This window comes from Eubalaena glacialis, chromosome X, assembly GCF_028564815.1.
Source record: "Eubalaena glacialis isolate mEubGla1 chromosome X, mEubGla1.1.hap2.+ XY, whole genome shotgun sequence".
Lineage (NCBI taxonomy): Eukaryota > Metazoa > Chordata > Mammalia > Artiodactyla > Balaenidae > Eubalaena > Eubalaena glacialis.
In genome coordinates, this window is record NC_083736.1 from 85,091,365 (window position 1) to 85,106,065 (window position 14,701).

The 14,701-nt window shown below is 37.7% G+C and overlaps 1 protein-coding gene across 1 annotated transcript in view; it reads left to right on the plus strand.

Moving 5' to 3' along the window:
* Positions 1-14,701, plus strand: part of PCDH11X (protocadherin 11 X-linked) — a 694,161-nt gene that overhangs the window by 71,452 nt on the left and 608,008 nt on the right. The window contains exon 3 of the mRNA XM_061179538.1: positions 11,645-14,140. Within this exon, the coding sequence (XP_061035521.1) occupies positions 11,645-14,140 (2,496 nt within the window). The remainder of the gene's footprint in view (positions 1-11,644; positions 14,141-14,701) is intronic.

Here is a 14,701-nt window from a genome sequence, read left to right on the forward strand (position 1 = left end):
TTTTTTGTTTGTACATATGAGTGTTTGACAGATGTAGGGTTTTGTATTTTTTAAGTACACAGGCCACTTACCAAACTAAGTACTTGTCATTATTTCTTCCAAAAATAAAGGTTTACAACTAGGTTATAAATTTTTACCAGAGATTGACACTGTAGCTTATTATATCCCTAACAGAAAAAAATAGTTGTTTTATAAAATAATTCTGAAATTGTTTTCTGGACAATTTAATTAAAGCAAAAGAAAAAAAGCAACCTGAGTCAACAATTACAGTATATTCCTATTCAAGCACAGACTGAGAATTAAAAACAAGAACAACCAAACTTTGCCCTTTCTCTTTTTCTTTCTTTTAAAATAGGAATTATCTTTTTAATTCATGCATTTATTCATCTAACAAACGTTTATTTAATGTGTTCGTATATGCTGGGTGCTATGTCCTTAGAGATTGTACGTATAAACGAAGCTTGATGCCATTTTATCCTACACTCACATTCATTAATGTAATAGAGGCTTAAGTAAATTACCGAGAGAGACACACAGATGAGTGATAGTTATCTCACCAAAGGATGACCATTTGGGAGAGACAGCAAAGGATTTTCTCAAGATTTTTTCCCTATAAACAAGGGGGAAATAATTCTAAGTAAGTTTGGAATTCAGGATACTACAAATATCCCAAAGCTCTAACTTTTTTTTTTTTTTTGTATATAGGAAATATCTATGGTAAAGTTAGCAAGGTGATGAATTAAGAAGCCATATATCTTTATTTCCCCTTTTCATCTTTCCCATTGTTTTCATGTCATGGTCTAACATATGACAAAGAGCTTCAGGTTTTTTCATGGTTCATATGGATTTGAATGTCAGTTGAGCTAACTGACGTGGGGTAGAACTAATGTTGGATCCATGTGTTAGTCATTCTTTATTCCTGAAGGAGACAAGACAGAGGAACAGCCTTGGAATAGTCATTCATTAAAGATAGTAAGCTCATGTTGGTACCACACTTTAGCATCAGACTTAGGTATCTGTCCAAAACTTTGTTGAAAAGTATTTATGTCTTATATGTAGGCAACACCTTTTCAAATTACTGGGATAATATGAAATGCATTTATTTATTTATTTTTATTTTTATTTTTTTAAACAATTTTATTGGAGTATAATTGCTTTACAACGGTGTGTTAATTTCTGCCTTATAACAAAGTGAATCAGTTATACATATACATATATCCCCATATTACTTCCCTCTTGTGTCTCCCTCCCTCCCACCCTCCCTATCCCAGCCTTCTAACTGGTCACAAGGCACCAAGCTGATCTCCCTGTGCTATGCGACTGATTCCCACTAGCTATCTATTTTACATTAGGTAGTGTATATATGTCTATATATACACTACCACTCTCTCACTTTCTCCCAGCTTACCCTTCCCCGTCCCCGTCTCCTCAAGTCCATTCTCTAGTAGGTCTGCGTCCTTATTCCCGTCTTGCCCCTAGGTTTTCCATGATCTTTTTTTTTTCGTCTTTTAGATTCCATATATATGTGTTAGCATACGGTATTTGTTTTTCTCTTTCTGACTTACTTCACTCTGTATGACAGACTCTAACTCCATCCACCTCACTACAAATAACTCAATTTCATTTCTTTTTATGGCTGAGTAATATTCCATTGTATATATGTGCCACATCTTCTTTATGCATTCATCCAATGATGGACACTTAGGTTGCTTCCATGTCCTGGCTATTGTAAATAGAGCTGCAATGAACATTATGGTACAAGACTCTTTTTGAATTATGGTTTTCTCAGGGTAAATGCCCTGTAGTGGGATTGCTGGGTTGTATGGTAGTTCTATTATAGTTTTTTAAGGAACCTCCATACTGTTCTCCATCGTGGCTGTATCAATTTACATTCCCACCAACAGTACAAGAGGGTTCCCTTTTCTCCACACCCTCTCCAACATTTATTGTTTGTAGATTTTTTGATGATGGCCATTCTGACCACTGTGAGATGATATCGCATTGTACTTTTGATTTGCATTTCTCTAATGATTAATGATGTTGAGCATTCTTTCATGTGTTTGTTGGTAATGGGTATATCTTCTTTGGAGAAATGTCTATTTAGGTCTTCTGCCCATTTTTGGATTGGGCTGTTTGTTTTTTTGATATTGAGCTGCATGAGCTGCTTATAAATTTTGGAGATTAATCCTTTGTCAGTTGCTTCATTTGCAAATATTTTCTCCCATTCTGAGGGTTGTCTTTTCTTCTTGTTTATGGTTTCCTTTGCTGTGCAAAAGCTTTTAAGTTTCATTAGGTCCCATTTCTTTATTTTTGTTTTTATTTCCATTTCTCTAGGAGGTGGGTCAAAAAGGATCTTGCTGTGATTTATGTCATAGAGTGTCCTGCCTGTTTTACTGTAAGAGTTTGATAGTATCTGGCCTTACATTTAGGTCTTTAATCCATTTTGAGTTTATTTTTGTGTATGGTGTTAGGGAGTGTTCTAATTTCATTCTTTTACATGTAGCTGTCCAGTTCGCCCAGCACCACTAATTGAAGAGGCTGTCTTTTCTCCATTGTATATTCTTGCTTCCTTTATCAAAGATAAGGTGACCATATGTGCGTGGGTTTATCTCTGGGCTTTCTATCCTGTTCCATTGATCTATATTTCTGTTTTTGTGCCAGTACCATACTGTCTTGATTACTGTAGCTTTGTAGTATAGTCTGAAGTCAGGGTACCCGATTCCTCCAGCTCTGTTTTTCTTTCTCAAAATTACTTTGGCTATTCGGGGTCTTTTGTGTTTCCATACAAATTGTGAAATTTTTTGTTCTAGTTCTGTGAAAAATGCCAGTGGTAGTTTGATAGGGATTGCATTGAATCTGTAGATTGCTTTGGGTAGCATAGTCATTTTCACAATGTTGATTCTTCTAATCCAAGAACATGGTATGTCTCTCCATCTATTTGTATCATCTTTAATTTCTTTCATCAGTGTCTTATAATTTTCTGCATACAGGTCTTTTGTCTCCTTAGGTAGGTTTTTACCTAGGAATTTTATTCTTTTTGTTGCAATGGTAAATGAGAGTGTTTTCTTAATTTCACTTTCAGATTTTTCATCATTAGTGTATAGGAATGCAAGAGATTTCTGTGCATTAATTTTATATCCTGCTACTTTACCAAATTCATTGATTAGCTCTAGTAGTTTTCTGATAGCATCTTTAGGATTCTCTATGTACAGTATCATGTCATCTGCAAACAGTGACAGCTTTACTTCTTCTTTTCCCATTTGGATTCCTCTTATTTCTTTTTCTTCTCTGATTGCTGTGGCTAACACTTCCAAAACTATGTTGAATAATAGTGGTGAGAGTGGGCAACCTTGTCTTGTTCCTCATCTTAGTGGAAATGGTTTCAGTTTTTCACCATTGAGGACAATGTTCACTGTGGGGTTGTCATATATGGCCTTTATTATTTTGAGGTATGTTCCCTCTATGCCTACTTTCTGGAGGGTTTTTATCATAAATGGGTGTTGAATTTTGTCGAAAGCTTTCTCTGCATCTATTGAGATGATCAAATTGTTTTTCTCCTTCAATTTGTTAATATGGTGTATCACATTGCTTGATTTGCATATATTGATGAATCCTTGCATTCCTGGGATAAACCCAACTTGATCATGGTGTATGATCCTTTTAATGTGCTGTTGGATTCTGTTTGCTAGTATTTTGCTGAGGATTTTTGCATCTATGTTCATCAGTGATATTGGCCTGTAGTTTTCTTTTTTTGTGACATCTTTGTCTGGTTTTGGTATCAGGGTGATGGTGGCCTCATAGAATGAGTTTGGGAGTGTTCCTCCCTCTGCTATATTTTGGAAGAATTTGAGAAGGATAGGTGTTAGCTCTTCTCTAAATGTTTGCTACAATTCGCCTGTGAAGCCATCTTGTCCCGGGCTTTTGTTTGTTGGAAGATTTTTAATCACAGTTTCAATTTCAGTGCTTGTGATTGGTCTGTTCATATTTTCTATTTCTTCCTGGTTCAGTCTCGGAAGGTTGTGCATTTCTAAGAATTTGTCCATTTCTTCCAGATTGTCCATTTTATTGGCATAGAGTTGCTTGTAGTAATCGCTCATGATCCTTTGTATTTCTGCAGTGTCAGTTGTTACTTCCCCATTTTCTTTTCTAATTCTATTGATTTGAGTCTTCTCCCTTTTTTCTTGATGAGTCTGGCTAATGGTTTGTCAATTTTGTTCATCCTCTCAATGAACCAGCTTTTAGTTTTATTGATCTTTGGTATTTTTTCCTTCATTTCTTTTCCATTCATTTCTGATCTGATCTTTATGATTTCTTTCCTTCTGCTAACTTTGGGTTTTTTTTTGCTTTTCTTTCTCTAATTGCTTTAGGTGTAAGGTTAGGTTGTTTATTTGAGATGTTTCTTGTTTCTTAAGGTAGGATTGTATTGCTTTAAACTTCCCTCTTAGAACTGCTTTTGCTGCATATGATAGGTTTTGGGTCATCGTGTTTTCATTGTCATTTGTTTCTAGGTATTTTTTGATTTCCTCTTTGATTTCTTCAGTGATCTCTTGGTTATTAAGTAGTGTATTGTTTAGCCTCCATGTGTTTGTATTTTTTACAGATTTTTTCCTGTAATTGATATCTAGTCTCATAGCGTTGTGGTCAGAAAAGATACTTGATACAATTTCAATTTTCTTAAATTTACCAAGGCTTGATTTGTGACCCAAGATATGATCTATCCTGGACAATGTTCCATAAGCACTTGAGAAGAAAGTGTATACTGTTATTTTTGGATGGAATGTCCTATAAATATCAATTAAGTCCATCTTGTTTAATGTATCATTTAACACTTGTGTTTCCTTATTTATTTTCTTTTTGGATGATCTGTCCATTGGTGAAAGTGGGGTGTTAAAGTCCCCTACTATGACTGTGTTACTGTTGATTTCCCCTTTTATGGCTTTCAGTATTTGCCTTTTGTATTGAGGTGCTCCTATGTTGGGTGCACAAATATTTACAATTGTTACATCTTCTTCTTGGATTGATCCCTTGATCATTATGTAGCGTCCTTCTTTGTCTCTTGTAATACTGCTTGTTTTAAAGTCTATTTTGTCTGATATGAGAACTGCTGCTCCATGTTTATATGATTTCCAATTGCATGGAATATCTTTTTCCATCCCCTAACTTTCAGTCTGTATGTGTCCCTAGGTCTGAAGTGGGTCTCTTGTAGACAACATGTATACGGGTCTTGTTTTTGTATCCATTCAGCCAGTCTATGTCTTTTGGTTGGAGCATTTAATCCATTTACATTTAAGGTAATTATCGATATGTATGTTCCTATTACCATTTTCTTAATTGTTTTGGGTTTGTTATTGTAGGTCTTTTCCTTCTCTTGTGTTTCCTGCCTAGAGAAGTTCCTTTAGCATTTGTTGTAAAGCTGGTTTGGTGGTGCTGAACTCTCTCAGCTTTTGCTTGTCTGTAAAAGTTTTAATTTCTCCTTCAAATCTGAATGAGGTCCTTGTTGAGTAGAGTAATCTTGGTTGTAGGTTTTTCTCCTTCATCACTTTAAGTATATCCTGCCACTCCCTTCTGGCTTGCAGAGTTTCTGCTGAAAGATCAGCTGTTAACCTTATGGGGATTCTCTTATGTGTTATTTGTTGTTTTTCCCTTGCTGCTTTTAATATTTTTTCTTTGTATTTAATTTTTGATAGTTTGATTAATATGTGTCTTGGCATGTTTCTCTTTGGATTTATCCTGTATGGGACTCTCTGCGCTTCCTGGACTTGATTTCCTTTCCCATATTAGGGAATTTTTCAACTATAATCTCTTCAAATATTTTCTCAGTCCCTTTCTTTTTCTCTTCTTCTTCTGGGACCCCTATAATTCGAATGTTGGTGCATTTAATATTGTCCCAGTGGCCTCTGAGACTGTCCTCAATTCTTTTCATTCTTTTTTCTTTATTCTGCTCTGCAGTAGTTATTTCCACTATTTTATCTTCCAGGTCACTTATCCGTTCTTCTGCCTCAGTTATTCTGCTATTGATTCCTTCTAGAGAATTTTTAATTTCATTTATTGTGTTGTTCATGATTGTTTGTTTGCTCTTTAGTTCTTCTAGGTCCCTGTTAAACGTTTCTTGTATTTTCTCCATTCTCTTTCCAAGATTTTGGATGGTCTTTACTATCATTATTCTGAATTCTTTTTCAGGTAGACTGCCTATTTCCTCTTCATTTGTTAGGTCTGGTGGGTTTTTACCTTGCTCCTTCATCTGCTGTGTGTTTCTTTGTCTTCTCATTTTGCTTAACTTACTGTGTTTGGTGTCTCCTTTTCGCAGGCTGCACGTTCGTAGTTCCCGTTGTTTTGGTTTCTGCCTCCAGTGGCTAAGGTTGGTTCAGTGGGTTGTGTAGGCTTCCTGGTGGAGGGGACTAGTGCCTGTGTTCTGGTGGAGGAGGCTGGATCTTTTCTTTCTGGTGGGCAGGTCCATGTCTGGTGGTGTGTTTTGGAGTGTCTGTGACCTTATTATGATTTTAGGCAGCCTCTCTGCTAATGGGTGGGGTTGTGCTCCTGTCTTGCTAATTGTTTGACGTAGGGTGTCCAGCACTGTACCTTGCTGGTCGTTGAGTGGAGCTGTGTCTTGGTGTTGAGATGGAGATCTCTGGGAGATTTTCACCGCTTGATATTACATGGCACTGGGAGGTCTCTTGTGGACCAGTGTCCTGAAGTTGGGTCTCCCACCTCAGAGGCACAGCCCTGATGCCTGGCTGGAGCACCAAGAGCCTGTCATCCACACGGCTCAGAATAAAAGGGAGAAAAAAAGAAAGAAAGCAAGCAAAAGATTAAATTAAATTAAATTAAGTTAAAAAGTTATTAAAATAAAAAACAAAAAACATTTATTAAAAAATTGTTTTAAAGTAATTTAAAAAAAAAGAAAGAAAGAAAGAAGAGAACAACCAAACCAAAAAACCAATCCACTAATGATAACAAGCACTGAAAAGTATACTAAAAAAAAAAAAAAAAAAAAAAAAGGACAGGCAGAACCCTAGGACAAATGGTTAAAGCAGAGGTATACAGACAAAATCACACAGAAGCATATGCATACACACTCACAAAAAGAGAAAAAGGGAAAAAATATATGTATATATCTTTGCTCCCAAAGTCCACCTCCTCAATTTGGGATGATTCGTTGTCTATTCAGGTATTCCACAGATGCAGGGTACATCAAGTTGACTGTGGAGATTTATTCCACTGCTCCTGAGGCTGCTGGGAGAGATTTCCCTTTCTCTTCTTTGTTCGCACAGCTCCTATGGTTCAGCTTTGGATTTGACCCCGCCTCTGCGTGTAGGTCGCCTGAGGGCGTGTGTTCTTCGTTCAGACAGGATGGGGTTAAAGGAGCAGCTGCTTCGGGGGCTCTGGCTCACTCAGGCCGGGGGGACAGAGCAGTACGCAGTGCGGGGTGAGCCTGCGGCAGCAGAGGCTGGCATGACGTTGCAGCAGCCTGAAGCGTGTCGTGTGTTCTCCCGGGGAAGTTGTCCCTGGATCACGGGACCCTGGCAGTGGCGGGCTGCACAGGCTCCCGGGAGGGGAGGTGTGGATAGTGACCTGTGCTTGCACACAGGCTTCTTGGTGGCTGCAGCAGCAGTCTTAGTGTCTCATGCCCATCTCTTGTGTCCGAGCTGATAGCCGCAGCTCGCGCTCGTCTCTGGAGCTCCTTTAAGCAGCGCTCTTAATCCCCTCTCCTCGTGCACCAGGAAATAAAGAGGCAAGAAAAGTCTCTTGCCTCTTCGGCAGTTCCAGACCTTTTCCCAGACTACCTCCCGTCTAGCTTTGGCGCACTAGCCCCCTTCAGGCTGTGTTCACGCAGCCAACCCCAGTCCTCTCCCTGGGATCCAACCGAAGCTGGAGCCTCAGCTCCCAGCCCCCACCCATCCCGGCGGGTGAGCAGACAAGCCTCTCGGGCTGGTGAGTGCTGGTTGGCACCGATCTTCTGGGCGGGAATCTCTCCGCTTTGTCCTCCGCACCCCTGTTGCTGCGCTCTCCTCTGTGGCTCCAAAGCTCCCCCCTTCCGCCCCCCGCAGTCTCCGCCCGCAAAGGGGCTTCCTAGTGTGTGGAAACCTTTCCTTCTTCACAGCTCCCTCCCTCTGGTGCAGGTCCATCCCTATTCTTTTGTCTCAGTTTTTTCTTTTGCCCTACCCAGGTACGTGGGGAGTTTCTTGCCTTTTGGGAGGTCTGAGGTCTTCTGCCAGCGTTCAGTAGGTGTTCTGTAGGGGTTGTTCCACATGTAGATGTATTTCTGATGTATTTGTGGGGAGGAAGGTGATCTCCACGTCTTACTCTTCCGCCATCTTCATGCCCACTCTGAAATTTAAATATGTAAACTAGCAAGTCATTTGTAGAGCTCTAAATATCTGAGCGGGGGTGGTATGTACAAAATCACCTGACCTGAACATAGATTTTTATTAAAGAAAAATGTGACATCTTAGAACAGTCCAGTGCAATAGAACTTTGTGTAACAATGGACAAGTTCTATATCTGTGCTGTCCAATGCAGTAGCCACTACTCAGATGTAGCTATAAGAACTGAAATGTGGCTAGTGAGACTGAGGTACTGATTTTTTTATTTTATCTAATTATAATTAATTAAAATTTAAATGTAAATACTTGTGACTAATCACTGTCATATTGGACAGAGCAGTCATAGAAGACAGAAGAGCAGCATGGACATTGTCCATTATCTGGTATGTATATCTCATTATCATCTTGAAAATTTGAAAAATCTATCTTTTAACATTACTGTCACTTCACATAAAATAATTAAGGACAGCAAACATGCTGTTATTGGGTTTTTCAACTGACATAACCCTGCATTCATTTGCTTGGGAAAGCAAAGGTCAATGCAAAATTCAGGCAAACACATAAGACTAAACTCTAAATATACAACCACAAAATACATAAGCATAAATGAATAAAATTAAAAATTAAAACTAGCATATTCTTTTCCCCAGATGTATTATAGTCATAAATTGGATAATTGAGTCTGAAACTCAAGAACCTAAGATATTTACTTGTTGTTTTTAGGCTATGTTATATATGCTAGTTCCCCCTTATATAACCTCTAATAATTCTTTATAATCTACTTTTATAGCCCTTATTAAAAATGTAATTATTTTCAATTAACATAAATCTATTAGTATCAACATCAGTAGATACTTAGATTGCTATTGATTTTCCCTCATCTTAGCTAAAATTTAATTTCCATTACATTAGCAAAATATTTTTTCTTACCACCATATCCCGAGTGCCTAGAAGAATGCTGTGACCATATTAGGCACTGAATATTGGCATACCAAGAATTAACAGAATTGTATTATATGCCATGGATTTCTGTGAAGTTCAATTCAGAAGCTATTTTTTCTACCCATAGATGAGACATTCCAGATTTGAACCTTCCTAAAAGCCTTTTGAAATATCATTACAAAAATAAAATTATCATTAATCACTAAGTTTACCTAAATCAAATTATAATAGTAAATACTGTATGTATATTTAATATTATTGTTGTAAAATTCTTTTTTTTCTTAAAATAGATGTGCTAATTTTCACACTTGTAGATAGATATTACATGAAAAATATTTTCCTTGGCAAAGAAAAGGCAAATTGTTTATTGGTTTATATAAGTAAAATATTAATAGAATGCTCATTTTAGTTTATGAATTAAAACCAAGATTAATACACATTGGTTACCTCATAGGAAATTTTTTTTAAATTACATTGAAGCAAACTGATGATTTTAATTAATATTTCTGAAATGCCACCTTAAATTTCATAATAAACATTTAATTCTTCCATCAAGATATATTATGGTCTGGATTTGAATAAAAGTTAGTGAATCTAAACACACATGAAAAATCCAAAAAATGCAGAAATATCTTCAAGCAATTCATGAGGAAAAATGTAGCTGTACTTGACTATTGTACTAGATTTTATGTAAGCAATTATAACACTTTGATAAGTTATAAAAGATAATATGACCATATAATTTCACCATATATTCTAGTGGTCCCTGAAAACCTGATATCATTCATTGGTTTCTAACATTTAGGATCTTATTTTAGACACTGGTATGACAAAACAATGAGAAAAAACCCTCAGATGCTCTCCTGTTCTTTCAGGACAGAGCACATAGATGAGATCTCAATAACTGTTCTTCAGCACATGTCAGCAACTTTTATGTTAAAAAATATATTGGAGAATTAAAATTGTAGTGTGTGGTTATGTGTGTGTGTGTGTGTGTGTGTGTGCGCTTGTACGTGTGTACGTAAGGGTTCATAAATCACCCATGTACTAGGAATCTTAAGATCTTCTGATCTTCACAGCCTCCAGTACCTTTCTATCTTATTCATTTCTGTCAAAGTGCTACAGGTAACACTGGCTAGAACTGCCCCTGAGAGCCAGTCAACGCTATTCCTCAATCAGCTATCAAGATCACTGATTATCTGTGTAGGGCTCATCTTATTGTAGTTCAGAGAAGGGACTTTAAAAGTTTTTTATTTTCTATTGATAAATTGGACTTTATCAAAATTATTTGAATATTTTAAAGACTTAAGAGTATGAGACCCTCTGTGTGCTGATAAACAATAGCACTTAAGAGAGCCCAAGCACTTTAAGAATTTTACAGTTTTATATTAATTGAACCACTTCCTTGAGGATTTTGAGGGAAGCCAGAACCAGAGGAAACTGATTTTAAACATTCCCATAATCTGACTTTATAGGCATAAAGAAAATATAGGTACTGTTCCTATAGCTATATTTTCCAATTTGACATTTTGGCATGTTAGTTTCAGTCCATTGTGTGTGCTCATTAAAAAAAAAATTCGAAGTTAAATAACATTGTTCTGTTAATCTCCAAGAAAACGTCTTTCTTTTTTTTTTTTTTTTTTTTTTGCCAGGCCTCACAGCTTGCAGGATCTTAGTTCTCTGACTAGGGATTGAACCTGGGCCCCGGCAGTGAAATCACCGAGTCCTAACCACTGGACCGCCAGGGAATTCCCAAAAATTTCATTTTAACCACCTGTTTCTATAGGGCAAAAATAAGAAAGTCTATGTATTTTACACAAGGTTTTATTCTTATCAGAGTTTGCATATTTTCTCCCTCTGCCAAAGTTATTAGCTGTATTTATTAGATGTGATATATGCACTTTTGTCTTAGATGAATATTTTATACTTGATTGTTACTTCTGGTGGTGAAAAGGTGTCCTAGACAACTGAAATCTACAGTAAGATATTTTAATTCATTTGGAGTAACCATTGTTAATTCACTTATAAGTTCATTCACCATGTGAAACTTAGTGATAATTCTTTTTAAAATTCTACATACTTCTTCCTTTTGAAATCTTTAATAGTTCACATAAATGTTACATTTATCACCATAAAATGCTATGACCTGAAAAGCACTTAGAACATCTTCTAACACCACTCTAATTTCACAAATGTGTAGAGATGTTAAGCATCTTGTTTGTGGTGACAATATTAGTTATAGACGAAGTTGGGACTTAGAATTCAAGTCTCTGGCACTTATTTCTGAGTTGAGCCTATGTCATATGACTTCAAGGAATTGAAAACTGGTCTCATTAAATAATAACATAAGCTAAAATGTTTCCTTCTATGTTTTCCAGGGTCAAAGTATTTTTGGGCTTGATGTTATTGAAACACCAGAAGGAGAGAAGATGCCACAATTGATAGTTCAACAGGAGTTAGATAGGGAAGAGAAAGATACATATGTAATGAAAGTAAAGGTTGAAGATGGTGGCTTTCCTCAAAGATCCAGTACTGCCATTTTGCAAGTCAGTGTTGCTGATACAAACGACAACCGCCCAGTCTTCAAGGAGAATGAGATTGAAGTCAGTATACCAGAAAATGCTCCTGTAGGTACTTCAGTGACACAACTTCATGCCACAGATGCCGACATAGGTGAAAATGCCAGGATTCACTTCTATTTCAGCAATCTAGTCTCCAACATGGCCAAGAGGCTATTTCACCTCAACTCCACCACTGGACTTATCACAATCAAAGAACCACTGGATAGGGAGGAATCACCAAACCACAGGTTACTGGTTTTGGCAAGTGATGGTGGATTGATACCAGCAAGAGCAATGGTGCTAGTAAATGTTACAGATGTCAATGATAATGTCCCATCAATTGACATAAGATATATCATCAATCCAATCAATGGCACTGTGGTTCTTTCAGAAAATGCTCCGCTCAACACCAAAATTGCTCTCATAACTGTTACAGATAAGGATGCTGACCATAATGGTAGGGTGACGTGCTTTACAGATCATGAAGTCCCTTTCAGATTGAGGCCAGTATTCAGTAATCAGTTCCTCCTAGAGACTGCTGCATATCTTGACTATGAGTCCACAAGAGAATATGCCATTAAATTACTGGCTGCAGATGCTGGCAAACCTCCTTTGAATCAATCATCCATGCTCCTCATCAAAGTAAAAGATGAAAATGACAACGCACCAGTTTTCACTCAGCCTTTCATAAGTCTTTCTGTTCCTGAGAATAACTCTCCTGGCACCCAGTTGACAAAAATTAGTGCAACAGATGCAGACACAGCGCATAATGCTGAGATAAACTACCTGCTTGGCATTGATGCTCCATCTGAATTCAACCTGGATCATCGTACAGGCATTCTGACGGCAGTGAAGAAACTGGATAGAGAAAAACAGGAAAAATATTCATTCACGGTTCTGGCAAAAGATAATGGGATGCCACCTTTAATAACCAATGCCACAGTCTTAGTGACTGTTCTTGATCAGAATGACAACAGTCCAATTTTCACTCACAATGAGTACAACTTCTATGTCCCAGAAAACCTTCCAAGACATGGCACAGTAGGACTAATCACTGTAACTGATCCTGATTATGGAGAAAATTCTGCAGTCACTCTCTCCATTTTAGACGCAAATGATGACTTCACCATTGATCCACAGACTGGTGTCATCCGACCAAATATTTCCTTTGATAGAGAAAAACAAGAATCTTATACTTTCTATGTAAAGGCTGAGGATGGTGGTAGGGTATCACGTTCTTCAACTGCCAAAGTCACCATAAATGTGGTTGATGTCAACGACAACAAACCAGTTTTTGTTGTCCCTTCTTCGAACTACTCCTTTGAATTGGTTCTGCCATCCACTAATCCAGGCACAGTGGTCTTCACGGTAGTTGCTGTTGACAATGACACTGGCATGAATGCAGAGCTTCATTACAGTATTGTAGGAGGAAACACAAAAGGTCTGTTTATGATTGACCAAGCAACAGGCAACATTACACTGAAGGAGAAATGTGTCCTTGCAGACCTTGGTTTACACAAACTGGTAGTCAAAGCTAAGGACTTAGGACAACCTGATTCTCTCTTCAATGTTGTAAATGTTAATCTATTTGTGAATGAGTCAGTGACCAATGCTACACTGATTTATGAATTGGTGCGCAAAAACATTGAAACACCAGTGACCCAAAATATTGAGACAGCTGATACATCCTCACCATCCAGTGACTATGTCAAGATCGTGGTCGCCATTGTTGCAGGCACAATAACTGTCATCCTTGTTATTTTCATCACTGCTGTAGTAAGATGCCGCCAATCACCACACCTTAAGGCTGCTCAGAAAAACAAGCAGAATTCCGAATGGGTTACTCCAAACCCAGAAAACAGGCAGATGATAATGATGAAGAAAAAGAAGAAGAAGAAGAAGAAGCATACCCCTAAGAACTTGCTGCTTAACTTTGTTACTATTGAAGAAACTAAGGCAGATGATGCTGACAATGATGGAAACAGCGTCACACTAGACCTTCCCATTGAACTGGAAGAGCAAACCATGGGCAAGTACAACTGGGGCACTACACCTACTACTTTCAAGCCTGACAGCCCTGATTTGGCCCGGCACTACAAATCTGCCTCTCCACAGCCTGCCTTCCAGATCCAGCCGGAAACTCCCCTGAATTCGAAGCACCACATCATCCAGGAACTGCCTCTTGATAACACCTTTGTGGGCTGTGATTCCATCTCCAAGTGTTCCTCCAGCAGTTCTGATCCCTACAGCGTTTCTGAGTGCAGCTATCCAGTGACAACTTTCAAGACACCTGTGTCTGTACACACCAGACCGGTAGGTAATCTAAGTTTCTAAGTAACCTTTCTAACTTTATTTTTTTCATTATTTTCAATTATTACAGAATCTACTGACTCAACATGGGATCAAAATGATCATATTCTGCAGAAGTATCTGAATAGATATATGGATTCATTTTAAGTTTGGTAGAAAATCAGAACAAAATGACTCCTGATTGGAGGAAAATTGGGTGAGGAATGGTGATTATAATAGGGACAGTGTTGTCTGTAGATGGCAGTATGACACTTCTTGCTAGAGAATATACTGGAAAAACTCCAAAATAAAAGGTCATGGCACTATCCTCAGTACAATTGTGTGCATGAGGATCAAAACAGTCATGGCTAGATACATCACAGTAAAGCCTTTTGGAATGTGATAAGCAGGTCTTAATACTTAATGGTATTGAGACTTTCAGGTTCACTTGGGAAAATCTGTGTCTACCCAAGATAATCAAATAGCATCAAGATATCCTCCCTACCCACCATTCCCCCAAACCCCCACAGTGAAAAGAGTGTCATTTTCAGATTAGGAACTCACCATTTTTCTGGTTCATAAATC